Source organism: Mirounga angustirostris, unplaced genomic scaffold, assembly GCF_029215605.1.
Source record: "Mirounga angustirostris isolate CCGP_5_RB_7025 unplaced genomic scaffold, mMirAng1.0.hap1 SCAF_5, whole genome shotgun sequence".
In the NCBI taxonomy this organism is placed as follows: domain Eukaryota; kingdom Metazoa; phylum Chordata; class Mammalia; order Carnivora; family Phocidae; genus Mirounga; species Mirounga angustirostris.
Genome location: NW_026991713.1, coordinates 3,270,188 through 3,288,302, shown reverse-complemented (window position 1 = coordinate 3,288,302; position 18,115 = coordinate 3,270,188). Strand labels below are relative to the sequence as shown.

General features: G+C 58.7%; 2 protein-coding genes across 6 annotated transcripts in view; one reads left to right on the top strand and one right to left on the bottom strand.

Annotated features, from left to right (window-relative positions):
* Positions 1-3,567, top strand: part of GRAMD4 (GRAM domain containing 4) — a 78,765-nt gene extending 75,198 nt beyond the window's left edge. Inside the window, exons 18-19 of one of the 2 annotated variants that reach the window (XM_064590480.1) lie at positions 713-781; positions 1,449-3,567. In XM_064590480.1, coding sequence (XP_064446550.1) covers positions 713-781; positions 1,449-1,490 — 111 coding nt within the window. In that variant the 3' untranslated portion in view covers positions 1,491-3,567. Of the gene's footprint in view, positions 1-712; positions 782-1,160 lie in introns of both variants that reach the window. The other variant, XM_064590479.1, reaches the window with a different exon arrangement.
* A 3,474-nt stretch (positions 3,568-7,041) lies between these two features.
* Positions 7,042-18,115, bottom strand: part of CERK (ceramide kinase) — a 40,682-nt gene continuing 29,608 nt past the window's right edge. For 3 of the 4 annotated variants that reach the window (XM_064590481.1, XM_045875978.3, XM_064590482.1), the window contains 7 exons: positions 15,665-15,739; positions 14,693-14,845; positions 12,916-13,021; positions 12,271-12,347; positions 11,393-11,598; positions 10,469-10,677; positions 7,042-9,393 (listed from right to left, as the gene is read on the bottom strand). In XM_064590481.1, the coding sequence (XP_064446551.1) occupies positions 9,321-9,393; positions 10,469-10,677; positions 11,393-11,598; positions 12,271-12,347; positions 12,916-13,021; positions 14,693-14,845; positions 15,665-15,739 (899 nt within the window). In that variant the 3' untranslated portion in view covers positions 7,042-9,320. Of the gene's footprint in view, positions 9,394-10,468; positions 10,915-11,392; positions 11,599-12,270; positions 12,348-12,915; positions 13,022-14,692; positions 14,846-15,664; positions 15,740-18,115 lie in introns of those variants that run through there. The other variant, XM_054506703.2, reaches the window with a different exon arrangement.

Genomic DNA, 18,115 nt, shown 5'->3' with positions numbered 1-18,115 from the left:
AGGGAGTGATGCTATTCGGAGACATTGGGGTACCCACGTCAGGGCTCCCCTTCTAGACGGTTTCCATGTAGACACTGGCTCCCATTCGTGTCCATGTACCACGGGCCACCCCACGTCCTCACGGGTCAGCGCCAGGTGCCTTCCCACAGGGGGGGAGGGGGGAGGGGGGAGCACAGCAAGGTGGGCCCGGCCAGGCGCCTGGGCCCCCTTATCACTGTGTATCCACCCCTCGGCCCTGAGATGCTCCCCCCACCGTGGGCGTGTCCTCAGCCAGTGTTCCTCGAGTGTGGTCACGTGGAGTGGGCAGGGCATGTGCAGTACCCAAACGAAGGCCTGGCACACACACTTGGGCAAGGGTGGCTGGGCCCACCTGCCCCCCACCTCCAGGGTCTGAGCGTCTGGGGTACAGGCTAGCCTGGGCCGGGGGTGGGCCCCAGCTCCCCCCACAGAGAGATGTGCAGCTGTTAGGACAGGAGGCGCCCCCCCACACGCACTGCCCCTCAGGGAGACCCCGTCCCACTCGGGCCTGCTGGGAGAGGGTGGGATGGGGAAGGCGGCAGGTCTGGTCTCTTGGTCAGGAAGTCAGTCCGTCCTGTCGTGCTCAGGAAGGCTGGGCTCCGTGGGCCCCTGGGAGAATGCCCTGGGGCCTGGGGACAGGCCTGGCCCTGATCCTGGGAGGGGCCCAGGCTGACCGCGCGCTGTCGTCCCTCAGTACAAGGTCCTCTCTGTCCTCCCGGGCTCAGGCATGGGGATCGCGGTGTCAACGCCATCAACCCAGAAAGTAAGTGCTGGGCAGGAAGCTGGGGAGATGGCAGGGTGGCCCGGGGGTGTGGCTGTAAATCCCTGGGGCATGCGGGGCCACCGACCGGCTGGGGACCCAAGGGGCCCCCTCTCTTCCTCTTTCCTTCGCTGTGGCCACCGGAGCCTCCTGCCCCTGCACGTCCGGGTCAGGTTCCAGGTTCGGGGCTGAGGCCCGCGGGGAGGTGGGTGGGGCCGGGGGGCCTGGCCTCCGTGGGGGGAGGGGTCTGCCCTTGGGCACCAGACCCTGTGGGGCTCCGCTCGGACCTGGCCTGGGGCCAGGCAAGGCCCGCGTGTCGGGGCGTCTAGTCCTCATGCCAGCCTGGCTGCGCGGGGTCACCCACGGCATCTCCACCCGCCAGCCACTGGTGTTCGGGGCCATGGTGCATAGAGACGAGGCGTTCGAGACCATTTTCAGCCAGTACATGAAAATCACGGCGGCCGCGGCATCTGGCAGCGACAGCTAGTGTTGATTCTCCCGGGACGATGCTGGAAGGGTTTTGTTTTGGTTTTGGTTTTTTTGTTGTTTTTTTTTAAACAATTTGATAGTGGAAAAACAATTGGACATCCTCCTGATCTTTTGCAATAATTCCCCTCGATCTGTGGTTTTTATTGTGTTTACCCCGCGATTCACGGACCCCTTCACGCAGGGGTTGGGGCCCTCAGGCGGTGCCCGCCCATCTCACGGGTGAGGCGTGTCTCACGGACACATGGACACGGAGGGCAGGGGATCCTCGGAGGCCAGCGGAAAGGAGGACACACAGGACCCGCCCGCCCCAGAGGCCGAAGCTCCTCCACCCCGAAGCTGTAGCCGAGGAGCACCGGTGGTCCCTCTTCCCGGGTGTGAAGGATGTCGGTGATGAGCGACTCAGAGGCGCCTTCGCCCACCACCCTGAACCGGCCAGTGGGTCTCGCTCCTTCCGCTAGCGAGGCCTGCTGCGAGTCGTCAGAGGGGGGCCCGGGGCAGGGGTGCGGCTTGATCTGGCTTAGGCTCCGTGCTGACCGGCCGCGGGGCCCCACCTGCCACGAAGGCCAGTGGCCGTCTCGGCCTCCCGAGCCGCCAGGAGGCCCGGGGTCGGTGGCCCCCGTGCCTCCCGAGCCGCCAGGAGGCCCGGGGTCGGTGGCCCCCGTGGCCGTGGAGTGGCGCGCAGGCAGAAGCACATCTTTTTCACACTCTGCTCTTTGGAAAGCCCCGTAGGCCATCTACCAAGGCTTTGGGGGGCACTCTGAGCTTGGGTTGCTCTCAGATGGAAATCAACCGCAGCATGGCTGGCGCCGGCCTCACGGCGGAAGCCACCTGTGTTGGTGAGGGAGGGGGCCCTGCGGCCTGGGGTGGGAGCGGCCCGGACACACGGTGGGCCAGGCTTGCGGCCGGTCTGCCCGTGGTTGCTGCGCGGGGGGGTGCTCGGGAGGTCACCGGCTGCGGGGAGTGACCGTGAGCAGAGCCCAGAGGCTTGGGGCCGGACGGTCCGCACCCCTGACGTCTGACAGGGTCCTGGCAGGCCCACCCTCGTGCCAGCACACCCCGGGGTGGGAGTGAGCCGCCCCCCTCCCTGCGCCCAGCACCAGTCTGGGCCCCGCCCAGGACGCCAGCGCGCTTGTGGCCGAGGCCGGAGGCTGCCGTCTGCAGGCTGGGTTCACTTGGGGACAGGCCTGTGACCTCTGTGAAGGACAGGCTGAGATTGTGGCGGTCAGCGCGACCGCCCTCCTGGTCAGCACACTTCCAACTCCATCAGTCCAGTTCCTCGGCTTGTCCTGAGTCCTTTGGGCATCACGGAGATTGTTGTTTTTTGAAGAAACAGAAGATTCTATTTTTTACAGAGAGCAAGCTGTTTTTCTTATTTTTGTATCATTTTTCAGATGTAATTTTTACCTTGGCTCCAATCCTAATTTGCTGGTTTGGGTGAGTCTGGTGGCATCGCTCACGTCCCCATTCACGGGGGGCCATGGGGGCCGCACGCCGGGCCCGGGCCGCGCTCCTGGGGAGCTGCGCCGACCAGCCTGATGAAGCACACACCCCACCCGGTCGGTGGGATCGGAGGGCGCCTGCGGCTCCCCCGCCCCGGTCCGGCTGGCGCTGGCGTTCGCGAGATCCCGCGGGCCGGCCTTCCGTCAAACTGAAGGCAGCACCCACTCTAAGTCGCGGCTTTGGCTCCCCCCCGTGGGCGCAGGCGGGCCGGCTCCCGAGGCACCCCCGGGACCCTCCCTCGGTGCCTGAGGCGAGGCGGGGTGGGCCCTGAGCGGCCCCCGGGGACGGGCTTCAGGGTGACGCCTGTGGGTGCCACTCACACCCCTCCCCGGGCCCGCCAAGGGGTCGATGTGGTGGGGCTCGCCCTCCTCAGCAGAGCGGGTGGTTTGGTTCGAGTCCCTTTTGAGGAGAAAGGGAGATGAAAACTGACCACGTGCGGGGCGCGGCCGCGGGGGCCCTGGGGGTCGTGCGCCAGGGGCCGGGCCCTTGGGGAGAGCGCGGCCCACACGGGCTCCCGGCGGCCCGGCAGAGAGAGCCCGGAGTTTCTATCAAATTGTGTAAATCTGGGCAGATATTTAATTTCTATGACTAATCACTGAACTAGAATGAATGTCACATTTTTTATGTCCGAAGCTTGAGTCTATTTTGGATCTGTAAATAATCGTTACTGCTGTCACTTTTGTTCAACAAAAGGATTGTACTGTATGAAGAACCGATGAAAAACCCCCGTAACATTTTTTTAAGAAAACTTCGTTTGTTTAAAGAAGTCTTGTATAAATTATAATTTTTATTTAAATAAACCTGAAATGCTTTGTGCTCAGGGAGGGTGGGGGTGCTCGGCCTCCAGGGCGGGGCCCCTGTGCATCGCACGCAGCTGAGTGGGGCAGGCGGGCACCCCTCGGGTGGCCCACGACCCCTGCAGCTGCCAGGGCTGGAGGGTAGCGGGGCTTTGGGCTCCAAAGCTGTCTGGGTGAGGGGTGAGGTGGGTGCCGGGGAGGCGGGCTGTGGGGCGGGGCCATGAAGGGGGATGGGGGCATGGACATCGAGGGGAGGCAGGGGCCCTGGTTCCCGAAGACTGGAGGGCCAGGTTGGGTCATCCAGGGCCTGGCGCTGGGTGGCCAGGCAGTGGGACCATCACTCTGCCGGGATATGGAGGAGCCTGGAAAAGGGTTCTCGGGGTTGGGGTGCAGGTCCTGGCCCCACCTGGGCATGACTCCCCTGGGACCAGGTGCTACCTGCAGCCCTCCCCCTGGGGTCTGGGCAGAGGGGTCCCTGGTGGCACCTGTGGCTCAGCCGGTCCAGACACTGACAGTGCGGACAGGGATGCAGGAACTGCTGACATCTGAAACCACCAGTCCTGTGTGGAGCTGAGCTGGGCACAACTAAGTGCACCCAGCCTCCTGCACCCCGAGCCCACGGGAGCCCCACCCAGGTCCCACGAAGTGGGCCAGCCCTGCGCTCAGAGGTGTGGCCTTTGTATCCTGCATCCACCCACCTGCTCATCCATCCATCCGTTGGTCTTTTCATCTATCCATCCATCCGTCCATCCACCCATCCATTGCAGGCACTGTCCTAGGGGCTGGGACGTTGCTGTGACCGGCCAGTGGTCCCTGGGGGACCGGGCACCCGGTGAACACTCTCGGGACTGCTGCACCCCCCCACCCCGACTCTCCTGATGACAAGCCCCTCTGCAGCACAGCCCCAGAGGACAGGCATGCGAGCTCCTGGCCCTGCGGGGACGCCTGCTCTGGGGATGGATACGGGTGAGGAGGGGTCGGAGCTCAGGGCGTGGGCAGCATGGGCCCCTCCCTGCCCACCCTTGCTGATGGGGCTCCCGGTTTGCCTGTATTATTATTTAATATGTCAGTAAAGTAGCACAAATAAGTCTAATTGCTATTGTTAAGAACTACTTGGGGACTGTATTTCGGTAGAATCGGTATTGTTGGCAGTCTGTATGTTTTAGTTTGTGTGTTTACAGCAGTCCGACAGCTGAAGCTCTTGGCTTCCCCCTGGGGCGTCCGTGAAACCAAAGGAGGTGCCTTGGTGGCCTATGGTACTTGGGGAGACCGAGCCCCTGGCCGGCTGCTGAAATCTGCCCCCGCCACACACTGGAGCTGGGAAGCCCCCTCTCCTGCAGGGTCCCGGCACCTCCTCCATCGTGCCGGGGGTGCGGGGCTCCCAGCACACGGGTGGCAGAGGTGGGGGGCGGGCACCCTGGGCCCCGCTCCTTTAGAGACACTGTCGTCCCTTCTGTACTGGGAGTCCGCGCTCGCTGGCACAGACGGGGCACGAAATGGGTAAGGTCCTAAAGGGAGCTACTCAGCTATTCCTACTTGGAGATGATGGTACAGTAGAAAACCCCCAGATCTGGAGGTAAGGTGTTTCTTTAAAGATTTTATTTATTTGACGGAGAGAGCACAAATGGGGACCGGGGAGGGGGCGGGGGGGAGAGCAGCAGACCCCGGCAGAACCCTGACACGGGGTTCGATCCCAGGACACCGGGACCATGACCTGAGCCGAAGGCAGACCCTTCACCAACTGAGCCACCCAGGCGTCCCATGTGGGTAAGTTTTCATAGTAAGAGGCATGTTTTCTGGATACCAGATGATACACTAAAAAAATCTTAAAAATCACATTCCTATGTAAAAAAAAAATTTTAGAATAGTCCCAAAATATAGTTTTTAGGAATATAGCTGAACAATTCAGAGATTGTGGGAAAATTATAAAACCACTTGGGTGGCTCAGTCGTTAAGTGTCTACCTTCAGCTCGGGTCGTGAACCCAGGGTCCTGGGATCGAGCCCCACGTCGGGCTCCCTGCTCGGCGGGAAGCCTGCTTCTCCCTCTCCCGCTCCCCCTGCTTGTGTTCCCTCTCTCGCTGTCTCTCTCTCTGTCAAATAAATAAAATACTTAAATTAAAAAAAACTATTCGAAAGACCTGAGTGAGGACTTATAAGTGGGAATGTATGCAGTGTTCCTAGACTGGAAAGTTCAGCTTCATGATGGAAATACCTTCTCAGACATGCAGAATTAAGGAGCAAGTTCCAGAAAATGACACACAGTGTGACTCCTTTGAAGAGCAAAACCTGCGGAATAAGACGTTGCAGGGATTGTAAGTGTGTAGGGAAAGCAAGCACCTTTCCTGTGCCTGCTTGGGCTCGGGGGCTGTGGCCCGCCGAGTGAGCAGGCAGGTGAAGAGGAGAAAAGGCAAACAATTATTTGGTGCTAATAGCTTATTTTTTGAACATGGAGACATTTATAGAAAAAGATCGGAAGACCCAAAGAAGCAGTTAGACCTTGGGGTTTATGCACCATTTTAACAAAAGGGCAAATTCATCAAGACGTGACAAGACGAAGGAAAAGGTGTTTGGGCTTCTAAGGTAACAGGACTTTATTGGGTAATTTCATGTGGGGAAGTGAGGGAAGGTTAAGGGTTGTGCAGACCCATCACGGCGCCGACCGTCCCAGTGGTAGAGGCGGTTCAGCTCCTGGCGTGAGAGGAAGACATGCCTTCTCAAGGGGAAGTTCACGTCCTTTTCAGCAGACGGGGTGGGGGGGGGGCAGAGGGCGCCCCTGCATTTGCTGCTCCTTGACGGTCTGCAGCTCAAAACAATCCTTATGCCAAAGTGGCCTATTTCAGGGTAAGCTGTTCTGACCCCCTCACGTGGATAAACAAGGGAATGGTACACTGGAAACGGGGGTCCCCCCACAAGGGGAACACGGGGACTTTAGGGTGAAGTTCTGTCTCTTGGTCTGGGTGGTAGCTACACATCGTTCGTTTTATTCTTGTTCTTTCAGTTGTTACAAAGGTGGGAGCACCTGGGTGGCTCGGTCGGTTGGGCGTCGGACTCTTGATTTCGGCTCAGGTCATGATATCAGGGTTGTGGGATCGAGCCTGTGGTCGGCTGGGCTCCGTGCTCAGCGGGGAGTCTGCCTGGGATTCTTCCTCTCCCCCTGCTCACATGCACCTGCTTGCTCTCCAAAAAATTAAAAAAAAAAAATGTGCATATGGAGCGCCTGGGTGGCTCAGTCCGTTGAGCGGCTGCCTTCGGCTCAGATCATGATCCTGGGGTCCCGGGATCGAGTCCCGCATCGGGCTCCCTGCTCGGTGGGGAGCCTGCTTCTCCCTCTCTCTCTCCCTCTGCCGCTCCCCCTGCTTATGTTCCCTCTCTCTCTCTTTGTGTCAAATAAATAAAATCTTTAAAAAAAAAATGGGTATATGTGTTCTCACAAAACATGCTCTACTTTGAACAAGAATTTATAAAAGAGAAAAAGAAACTCTGCCCAAAGTAACTTTATTTTGTCTTCCCAAACATATCAGAGCAAATACGCCATTTTCCAATCTTGAAACCAGCAAGATTACAAGGAAATGAAGCCACCCTTTCAGTCCATACTTGCCGGTTACACAGGATTGTACCAGAACGGTCACGCCCGCCCACCGGGCAGCAAGGTGCTGGGCACCAGGTGCTCACTTGGGGAGGAGAATAAGCAGGAATAGGGTCGGAGCGTAATGGCTGCCGTGGTGTTTTTGCACCAATAAGTCACGAAGTTAAAACATAGACTAACCTTCTAGATGATCCTAAGTTTTCACTAACCCACCATCAGTTCCATTTTTTTTTTTTTCCCAAGTCCCTGGAGTCCAGGTGTGGGGCGTTCCTGGACATCCGCGCCTCTCGCCCACGTGGGAATGTCTGAACGGTCCTTGCGTCCTGTGTGCAGATCATCGAGAACTCTCGGGGTGTTCTGACAATCACACACGCCCAGAAGAGCCCCAAGGCCTGCGGTTCTGGACGTCGGTGTGCGGGCAGCCGTGCGGGAAGCCCGGGGCAGGGCCGGCTCTCTCGGGGAACAGAAGATGCTTACCGTGGCCTGGACTGTTTTTCTAAAATTGGCAGTGGGTTTTAGGACAGACCAGTCCTGTTTCGGGGAAACTTGCGAAGGAGCACATTCCACGGCGCGGTTCTGGCTGGCTGGGCCCTGACGCGCGGCCCTGCTCCCACACGGAGCTGCCCGTCCTCTGGTTTCTTCCAACCAGCAGCGGGCACTGAGAATCACAAATGGCCAGTGCAGCGGTCCACTCTGGACCCAGACTCGGCGCCCACCCACGACCTCGTAGACCGTGCCATTTTTGCAATTACTTGACAATACGGTCTGTTGAAAAAACCACTGTTAAAGCTGCCCTTTTGTCTGACCCGGACGGGACTGAGTGATAAAGCAGGAGATTTCGTGTATACTTCAAAATACAAACGCTGCAAGTGAATTCTAAAAACGTACGATGCCTGTCGATGCCAACAGGACCAGCTGCACCTCCGTAAGCCAAGCGCACGACGGTGCGTCAGTAACGACCTCCTCTGACAGTCGGGCTGCCACTCTCCGCGGACCAGAGTTCGGGCTCTGCAGCTCGTATTTCAGACGGAGCTATTTTCGATGCATCTTCCACATACCTAAGTGTGCGTACAAAGAAAACGAGGCCAGAGCGCGGACGAGGGCCGCCCCAGGGGCTGGGGGGGGGCACAGCTACAGGGAGGCCCCGGCCGCTGCGGCTCCGGCTCGTCAGCAGACGTCCATGGCGCTAACCACGGGGACCGCGGTCTTCCGGTTGAAAAGGACATCATTTTCAATAAATATATAGACTCACGTGTGCAGAAAAGCACAAGTCTGGACCACGTATGTGGACTTGGGGCCTGCACCCAAGGAGCCGCGGGCACTCGGGACCCCACCCCCGGCGGGGCTCGAGCACTCGGGTTTGAAGTGAACACAGAATTCACGAAGTGCATTTGTATGTCCTGCGCACCTGCTTCCTTCCGCTTCCTTCCGCTTCCCCACGAGGCCCACCTGTTACTCACTGGGTCGCTATGAAGCTTCGGTACTCCACATTTAAAATAGATGCCAGGTCCCGAGCTCATGATTGTTCTTGCTACCAGTGCTGGATTGTCCCAGAAGCACTAGCACGATGAAAGCAAGGGCTGGGATTTTAAAGAAACAGTGTCCCCCCTGTCTGTGTCCTTCTCCCTAAAATGGTCCTGCTCCCAGGTCACCGAAGCCGCCCAGGATGCACCGGATCCAGTAAGCGTGTCCCAAGCACAAGTTAAGGTGAAGATAACATGAAGGCAATCCAGTATTTTCCAAAACCTGATCACAAACCTTCGAGTAAGTCCTGCAAAGTGGGTCAGTGAGCTGCTAGGCACCTCCCGTCCAGATGCTCTGCTCACACCCACTGTCCCTAAAATGACTGCAGTAGAGCCACGGATGGGCCCTTGAAAACTCTGCGCCATTGGCATAAAATCTAAGAAGGCGGCGCCCCCAAACCGACAAGTGCCGTTTGCTGAGAATAAGTTATGTGAAACGCAACCCACAGGTTCACAGAGAGCTGAAAATGCCAGGTATGTTCACGAAATTGTTGACAAAGATATTTTGTCTAAAATCAAGATCTAACTATCAAAAATAAATTTCTAAATTTAAACATATGTATCAACATAATTGTTCTGCAGAAATTTTCTTAAATAATGTTCACGCTTCCCAAGCACAGCAAGGCAGGTGATGCGGGAGGATGGCTCAGCTGTCCCGTTCTTCCTTAGGACTCTCCTCGATGCCCCGTGCAAAGAGGCGAACGAGCTGGCAGTGGACCCTGCAGAGACAAAGGGCCACGTGTGACCCCCAGGGCCTCCTGACCCTTGGCCCCGCAGCTGGTCAAGGCTGGAGGGGGGGTGGGGGTCTCCTCGTGGCCGGCTCTGGGCCTGACCCCGCAGGGACAGGTCAGGGGCACAGAGTGACTTACCCACACTCTTGAGAAGCCTGTTTCGTAAAGGGAGCTGAGGGCCCTGCAAACGCGGTTCCATGTCCAGCACCCGCCCTTTAGCAGCGTGACAAGCCTCTAGATAATCGTGTTCCAAGCTTTCAGGGCAGCAGGGAGGGGGCTCGTGGGGGGCGACCCCCCTCATATGGGATGTGCAGGACGTCTGGTCACCCAGGACGAGTGGGCTCCACCCCAACCCTGGCCCCGGGGCCCGAAGCATGGCCAAGGTGCCCTGGAGACCCCGCCTCCCACAACAGGCATGATGAGAGCAGAGGGGCTCAGCGGTCCGCATGGCTCTCAGCCCACCGGCAGGGCCACCGTCCCCCTTAATTAATGCCGTTGCGGCCTCCTCCAAGATGTTCAGTAGGAAAAACCCCCTAACCAAGCCACTCGCTGGTTAAGGCACGGTAGTATTTTCAAGATACATAGGATATACTTCATAAAAGAATGCTGTTCCTAATTTTCAAAGTAACCTACTTTTTAAGTAAATCCTTAAGCCAGGATTAAAAATAATTCCATGTCTTTAACTTGTAAGATTACAGAAGCTGAATCCCCGCACATACAACTGTCCTGGCGGGTTTTCCTGCGGCCTCGTGGCCACCTCTCGTCCTCGGATGCCTGCGGGTCTGGAGAGGACCCGCTGCCCCGCGAGCCGACCCCCAGCTCCAGCCACAGGTGGGGCCCCCTGAGGCCGAGGGGCTGCTGGTGGACTCGGTGACGTGGGGCCCAGGAAGTGTCTGCCAAGGTGGACGGCTTGTCTAACGAATACGTCGTGTTGTGACCCACGTGGTGATGCCCCAGTACCCTTCCCGGGCGAGACGGCGGCGCGCGGGGGCTGACCCTGGAGAGCGCTCCCCCGGGCTGTGGGACGCGGAGCTCATGGAGCGCGGGGCCCGCGGGTGCGCACCTGACCTCGATGGAGGGGCTGCTCAGGGTCTCCCCGTCACAGTTCCAGGAGCTGTTGGACGCAGCGCCGCAGCATGGAGGCGTGTCACTGCACACGGGCCCGAACCGCATCTTCCCCCGCTCCTTGAGGTCGCTGTCCTCCTCCTCCACATGCTCCGGCAGAAACTGGAACTTCTTGACTCGATAAACTTCGACAAAAGCGAAGTCAAACTGCCGAGAGACACAGCAGGGGGATCGTGTTCTTAGAGGCGCTCTGCGGGGGAGGCCGGGCGTGGGCAGCGACCACGGCTGCGTCCACAGCCACGAGCACTTTCCTAAAGAATTCTGGCAGGGGCGCCTGGGCGGCGCAGTCGGTTGAGCGTCCGACTCTTGGCTTCGTCTCAGGTCGTGATCTCAGAGTTGTGGGATCGAGCCCCGCGTCGAGCTCTGCCCCTCGCCCCACTCTCTCTAAAAGATAAATTTTTTTTTAAAAAAAGAATTTTGGTGGTTCCCTAGCAGTAACTTGTAGAATTCTTTACCTTTTTCACAAGCACTATTTTAAAAGCCACATAAAAACACCATTAGGCTAGACCTTAAATACAATTTAAGTAAAAAAAAAAACAACAAAAAACCACCCACAAATCTTGGTAAAATCAGAGATGGACCCACAGCTCCGGGCCTCTCGATGCCGTGCGACGTGGGATCTTCCGCTGTGTGGACAAGGATGCCCGCGACTATGGAAAGGTTTGCTGGAGGAGACTCTGTGCTTCTAGCGAGCCTTCACCAGGAGTCCCTGAGACTAGGTGCTTCCAGTGGGTGAGGCCCGGCCCGGAAAGCCGCCCCCGCTCGCGGGGAGGCACCAGCCGGCTCCCAGCGCACCGCAAGCAGGGACGGGGCCACGGACCCCACTGGCCACCGCGGGGCGCGGCACGAGCTCGCCACTCACCTGGTCATACTGGTTGGTGTGCCTGACGAGAAACCTCAGAAAGTTGAAGCGGGAGCATTTCCGGATAAGGATGAGGTCAGAAGACCCGTCCCCCAAGTGGGCGGCCGGGGAGAGGCCCTGGGGGCTCCGGGGACAAGCGCAGGACATGTTGGTGGCGTTGATGGCCAGGAACTTCCCGCAGACCACCTTCCACTCTTCCACCTCCTCTAAAGCAAAAAGGGGCGTTGCGGACGGGACGTTAGATGCGCCGGGCGTCCCGAGACCATCCCCACAAATTCCCCACGCAACTGACTCCCCCAGCAGCAGTGCAAAGAATCCTGTGCCGACCACCGGGCCCAGAGAGCCGCCTCCCAAAGGCAGAGCTGTTTCGCTGGTCCCCATGGGGACTTTTGGAAAATTTAGAACAGGGGTCGCCCAGTCTGGCCTGCCCCTGATTTTGTGTGGCCTGTGAGCTAAGAGTAATTTTCACATTTTTAAACGGCTGGAAATAAAGACGAATGATATGTTGTGACGTGAACATTCTCTGAGGCTCTCGGTGCCCATCAGGAACGGTTTGGGGCGCCCCTTCCCTCATGAATGCCGGGCCAAGCCCGAAGGCTCGCGTGTGAGTGGGTGGCAGGGGCGCTCGCTGGGCCCCGGGCAGAGCATCGTGGGGGACGGGGGCCTGGCTGGCGCCCCAACAGCGGGTCCCCTGCCATCTGCGCCTCCCCAAAGCTGGCAAACAGCCACCATCTGCTGCCGCCAGGAGCTCAGGAGAAAGGGATGCGCCGGGCGGCACCAGCGGAGGGAGAGACCGGCCACGGGAAGACGCGATGTCCTCCAAGATTCAAAAACGCGCAATTCCGCACACGGTCGTGACCGTGTTTCTGAGACGTTACCCGTGTTCTCTAAACCGTACAGCGACTTCTTCTGTTCCTCCTCCAGCTGCTGTTTGCTTTGCCTGCACACAAAGCATCTGAAAGACAAGGACAGCATGACCCTCCCTGCGGTGCGCAGACGGGACCGCGGGCCGCGGACGCTCGGCACGGACACAGGGCTGCGCTAATTCCCATGTGACAGCAAGCTCGGATTCAGAGGCTTAGCTAACAGTATTTCCTTTGCACACCAATTTGAGTTCTCCAAATTAGATGTTGTAACAACTACACGTGTCCGTGAGTCCTGCTCTAACACGTGTAAGCATCACAAGAACAGAGAGAGCCCTACGAGGCCGGGAAGCCAGGTCTGCTCGGCCCCCCGTTAGAGAGATTAGCTCAGCAGCTCAGCTTAGCGACACGTCGGTAAAACAGCTCCTGCCTCTAACTGTTCTGATTTATGGCCTCAAATCCTTCACTTCCAGAAGGGACGCACGCAGGTGCACGTGACCCCGGAGGCCCTGCACCGAGCTAGGCCATTGCTGGGCACGCGAGAACCACATTCTCCCATCCACACCGAAGATGCCCTGCGTCCACGGTCAGAGCACAGCCCCGAACAGCCTGGCTTTGGTTCATGCCACGTGCAGCAGACACGCGGGAGAACGCGCTTACCCTGCCCGGCAGGGCTTCCGGTCCCTCGGAGACCCCACCGTGTGCCGTGCTGGCAGGAAAGACACCGTCCCTTCGTAGCAGTGATGGGAGAGAAAGGTCTTCAAACCTGAGAGCAGAGCGGAAAGCCATCAGCCCAACGGCACCTCCCAGCCACGGGACCCCAGGACACGCCGCCAGCGCGTTCCGAGACCCGGGTGACGGGGGCATGAGGGACCGGGCCACGCTGGGCGCCTGGTCACCAGGGCTGCCCCCACCTGGGACCCCTCCTGGCCTGCCCGCAGGTCGCTGGCGTCTGCTGATGTCTGTACAACTTGAAGGAGACGCTTCAAAGGGCAGAGCCCCCAGACCCCCCCCCCCCCGCTCCTTCCAGACTGTTGGCCGACGCCCCAGCGTCCCCCAGGCTCGGCCGCCCAAGGTCACCCAGGACCACTCCGCGTCTGGGAAGAACTCTGACGAAGTCCACGGCAGCACTGCCACCAGAGGACTGTGGCCAGCCCCCGTGGCAGACTGCGGTGAGCTGTCTGCTCTCCTGGCCTGCCTCGAACCGACCCCAAAGTGCGTGGCATGAACCCAACCCGCTGAGTGGAGGAAGCCCAGCAGGACATGTGAATGGGGCCACAGTGGGGCCGGGCTGTGTCCTGCAAGAACAGTAACACCACGTCCCCGAGTCGGATGCGGGGCCGGCACTGGCCACGGTCACACCTGGTGTGACAGGCATGGCACTGAACCCCTCGCCCCTGCCTCTGGCCTGCCCTGCCAACACCTAGCACGTGGCTGGGCACCTGGGAGATGCTCAGGAACCACCTGTCCTGTGGAGAAACCACTTCCCCGTGGCCCCTGGCGTCCACCATCCTCCCGCTGCTCGTCCCCCCATCTCCCCCCAGGACACCCCTGCTGGGCCCCTGCAGGGCAGCCTCTCTCCCGGACAGCAGTGACCCATCTCTGCCTGTCCTTGGACGGACCGGGTGCATGTCCAGCGGGCCCTAAAACGTCAGCCTCCTCTTGCCTCCAGAACAACCTCCGAGCATCGCGGCGTGTCGGGTTCCAGGTGGGGGTGGAGATGTGGGCAGGACGCGCCCGTGTCCCAGGGGAGGGGTGACCGCGGGCCGGGACGAGGCCCCACGGGCTCAGGGAGCACGCGGCCAGCGCAGCAGCCGGTAGTCAGGAAGATGGCGCCAGTCTTTTCTAATTCCCTCTTCGTCGTTCCTTTTCCTAACTATGGTTTATTAGATGTATTTCTTCAGAGTTCCTTACATTTTAACTTTCAAGCCACACTGTACTTAGGTAGGTCTTTGTGGTGCCTCAAGCTCAGCAGATTACTGTCCCCTTTTCTCCCAAGAAGAGGGTTCAGATTTTAATACCTGGGATTCTCCAATTGAACTCAATACAGATTTACCCAAAAGCAAACTGGAAAGGGCAGTGACCAAATGACATTGATCAAACTCAGCCAAGGAGCACTTGTGGGCGGCAGGCGTGCCCACCAGCCTCTGCACCTTCAGACCCCTTTCCGAAGGCGACACCGTTCGACATGAGCAGACTGTCCCTGTTCTGTGTGGTCTGCAATGGACTTCCAGTTCCCACCAGTTCCCCCCAGTTCCAGCTCTGCGGCCAGTAAGGGGAACGGGTCTGTGGCCAAGGGTGGGGGTTCTCGGGTTCTCGGGGTGCTGGCCCTGCCCTGCGGGCGTCCTGAGCCCGGCAGACGAGCACCCGCGGCTTCTGTCGGTGGAGACGGGCACGGTGCAGGGGAGGTCAGTCGGCGGGTGTTACTGTGAGTTACCTGAGAAGTCGTATCTGATGAGACCCATCCACCGCTTCTTCTCGCTGTCCTTGATGATGTCCCCGTAGAAGCCGTACCCCAGCAGGGACACGGAGTACCGCAGCAGCGTGCTGTTGTGATGCACGGAGGACACGTCCATGGGCAGCGAGTCCCCTGCGGAGAGAAGTGGTCCCCTGTCCACTCCCACGCCGCACCTCCTCCCGCCGATGCAGATGATTAACACGGGAGGGAGGCGGGGGGCTGGGCGCCTACGCTTCATTCAAATGACAGAATTTCACGAACATTTCCAAAAGAGGTTTGGAAAGCTGTCCTGTCGGGACGGAACACCCACGGCCCCACGGAGTGGGTGCCGTGCCGTGAATGGAGGGAAAGGCACCCACGTTCTAAAACTGGCAATCATCACTGCACAACTCGTCAGCAGCACTTGAGTGGCTCCGGTCACAAGGACGAAGCACTGTCGTTGGGGACAAGGAGGGGGCCCACGTGCTTGCGGAGCAGGGGCCGTGGCCATTCCTGGCTTTCTGAGCCGGCGACTAGCAACACGGGTGGCGTCCTGCCCTCGGGGCTGAGCGCGCACGTGCCCGGTTAACGCCACATGGAAGGGGCGTCGCAGGTGGCGTGGGTTCGGGCCTGGGCAAGCCTGTCCTGACGGGGACGGGGGCCACGTCCCGGACGCAGCACCAGAGAGCAGAGCACCGGGCGAGCGTGGGGCATGTCGGGGCCAGAGGGTCGGCCTGGCCCGCACATGGGGACACTGAGGCAGCTGATCAGGTCTCAGGGTGTGGCTGCGGAGCAGGGGCCCCAGATGGCTCTGAGCAGGGTCTGTGCTGATGAAGCATCCCCCCCGATGGCCACGGGAAGAAAGGACGAGATGGGAGGTGGCAAGGAACCAGGGCCCAGGGAGCCCTGCTGGCGGGAGGCCCAGGGAGGTCCGCACGGCTTACACGGCCGGTGCCGCGGACAGGGACCTACCCACGATGATGTGCAGAGCGGACGTCTCCGCATCGTTCGTGCCCACCGTCGAAAAACACACACAGTCTGTTGACCCTAAAGAAGGAAAAAAAGGAAGGTCTTGGATATCATTATAATAATTTGAAATTGCAGCAGGTTTCCAACGGAGTGATCCGCTCTTCCTTTTGGCCCTGGAGTAAGGACACAAGGACTAAACATGAGCTATATAAAGTGAATACTGGACAAATGGAGATTAATTCATCAGAAATGCGGAGACTGCCTGCAGTAATCCCACTAGTTCCTCACTGAGCTTTCAGACACTGCTGCCCCGGCTTGGGGAGCGGAGCCCGAGACATGTGGGTGGTGGTGGCGGCCGGGGCGTCGCTCCGCACTCTGCACGGCGTCTATGTCCCCCCTTCACACACCGGTGGCCACAGGACCCACGGGCATATGCAGAGTCATCACCAGCGGGAATGTGAGTGCAGAACAAGAACAACCCGTGGACGTCCCAGAAAAAGCCCCGTGGAAGCCCGCGCCCGGACACCGGCGGCCTGATTCACAGAATGCTCTGGGGCCCATCGCTGCTCAAAGACGCTCGGCAGCCGCCACCTAACAGCCTGGAGGGGACCCCACGGAGCTCAGCGAGCACACGTCTCCCACTGACATGCTCGTCCGTAGACTGGGGGTGATCTCAGGGCACCCAGCTGGTGCCAGGATCCCCGGAGCGTGGTGATGATGCTACGGACCATCCCTATGTCTGTCCTGCTTCTAACTGGGGCATAATCCAGGTGACTGTTCTCAGCCTGAGTGGGCAGAGAATCTCCTGGGCTCTTATTTATCACAGGTTCCTGAACCCCACTCCCCCGAGATTCTGATTCAACAGGTCTGGGATGGGGCTGAGCAATCTGAATTTTAACACGTCTGCTAACTAACTGAAAAAGCCTAGTGTGGATTTCCCAAGAGTAAAGTGTATGACAGGATCTAGAATTGCACCATATTGCCACAGACCCACACCCATCAGGGAATAACTGGAGTTAACGGGCACAGAAGCCTGCCCGTCCGCAGGGTCCAGATGCCCCACCCTCAGAACCCCGAACAATCGAGTCTCCCGTCATGAGTGACGTCCCCTGAAGCCGGAAAGCTCGTGGTTCCCCACAGACGTGCTGGATTGCAAGCACCCTGTGTTATGTCTCAGAGTAACAGAACCCGGTCCAGTTTGTCATCCGAGTGGAGGCTCTTAATTATTTCCTCTAAGTGCCCATATGGCTTCTGATTGCTGGTAAGTTATATGAACACACACATATGTTTTTAATATGAGTATTTTTCTTTTTTTGTTAATCTTAACCTGACCAACCTTAACCAACCTAACCTTAACCAAAAATGAGCCAAAAAGTAAAAATTTTTAAACTGATTTTTTTTTTTTAAAGATTTCATTTATTTATTTGAGTGAGAGAGAATGAGAGAGAGCACGAGAGGGAAGAGGGTCAGAGGGAGAAGCAGACTCCCTGCTGAGCAGGGAGCCCGATGTGGGACTCGATCCCGGGACTCCAGGATCATGACCTGAGCCGAAGGCCGTCGCTTAACCAACTGAGCCACCCAGGCACCCAAAAAATAAACATTTTTAAATAAACATCTAAGACCATAGGAGTAAGTCTTAAAATATTAAAAATTCACAGCAACAGCATCTAAGAACCTGTGTGGTTTCAGAGTCTCCCACACCCTCATCTTTGTAACGAAGGGTACCCGGGCAACCAGCATGAACATTTCTAAGAGAACAAACTCTGAAAGAGCTGTTTAATAACTCTGAACTATGCCCTCAGGTAGTTCTTCCCATCCTCAGAACTTTCCAGAACGTCCGTGGAGCCCACTTGCTCCCCTTACGTGCCCCGGGCCTTGTTTACTTTCCCGGCACGCTGACCCGGACTCCCAGACTCGCCTGCATTCGCAGAGATGGGACCGCACCCCCAGCAGGAACTCTGCCAAGGATGCCCAATAAGCACGAAGCAGCGAGCGTCTGGTCCCTATCCCACCCCGCGGCCTAGACGCCCGAGGCCTCGCCAGGCCGGACACCACCATGAGGGAAGCGGAGTCTCGGGATGGGGCTCCCCAGGGCTCAGTGTGCGCGTGTGGGGCGCCCGGCAGAACCACAGCAAAGCGGGCCGTGGTGATGACCCGTCTCCGGGATGGCACCGCACTGTTCCCAAGCTGCTGGAGGCGTCTCATCCACGGAGGTGTGGAAGGGACAGGGCGAGGCGCCCGGCCTTCCTGGTCAGGCATCCAGGCCCTGGCCGGGCTGGGGTGTGGCCCCCGTGTACTAGCCTTCCAGGATTTCCCAGGGCCCTGCCCCTGGACCGGCAGGCGACCTGAGCTTCTGACAGGTTTCAGGGATGGTTTTGCTAAAAAGTCAGATTTTTTAAAGCAGGTCATCACTCAGCTTACTCCCTCCTCAGGAGCCTCCCTGGGGCCACCGCC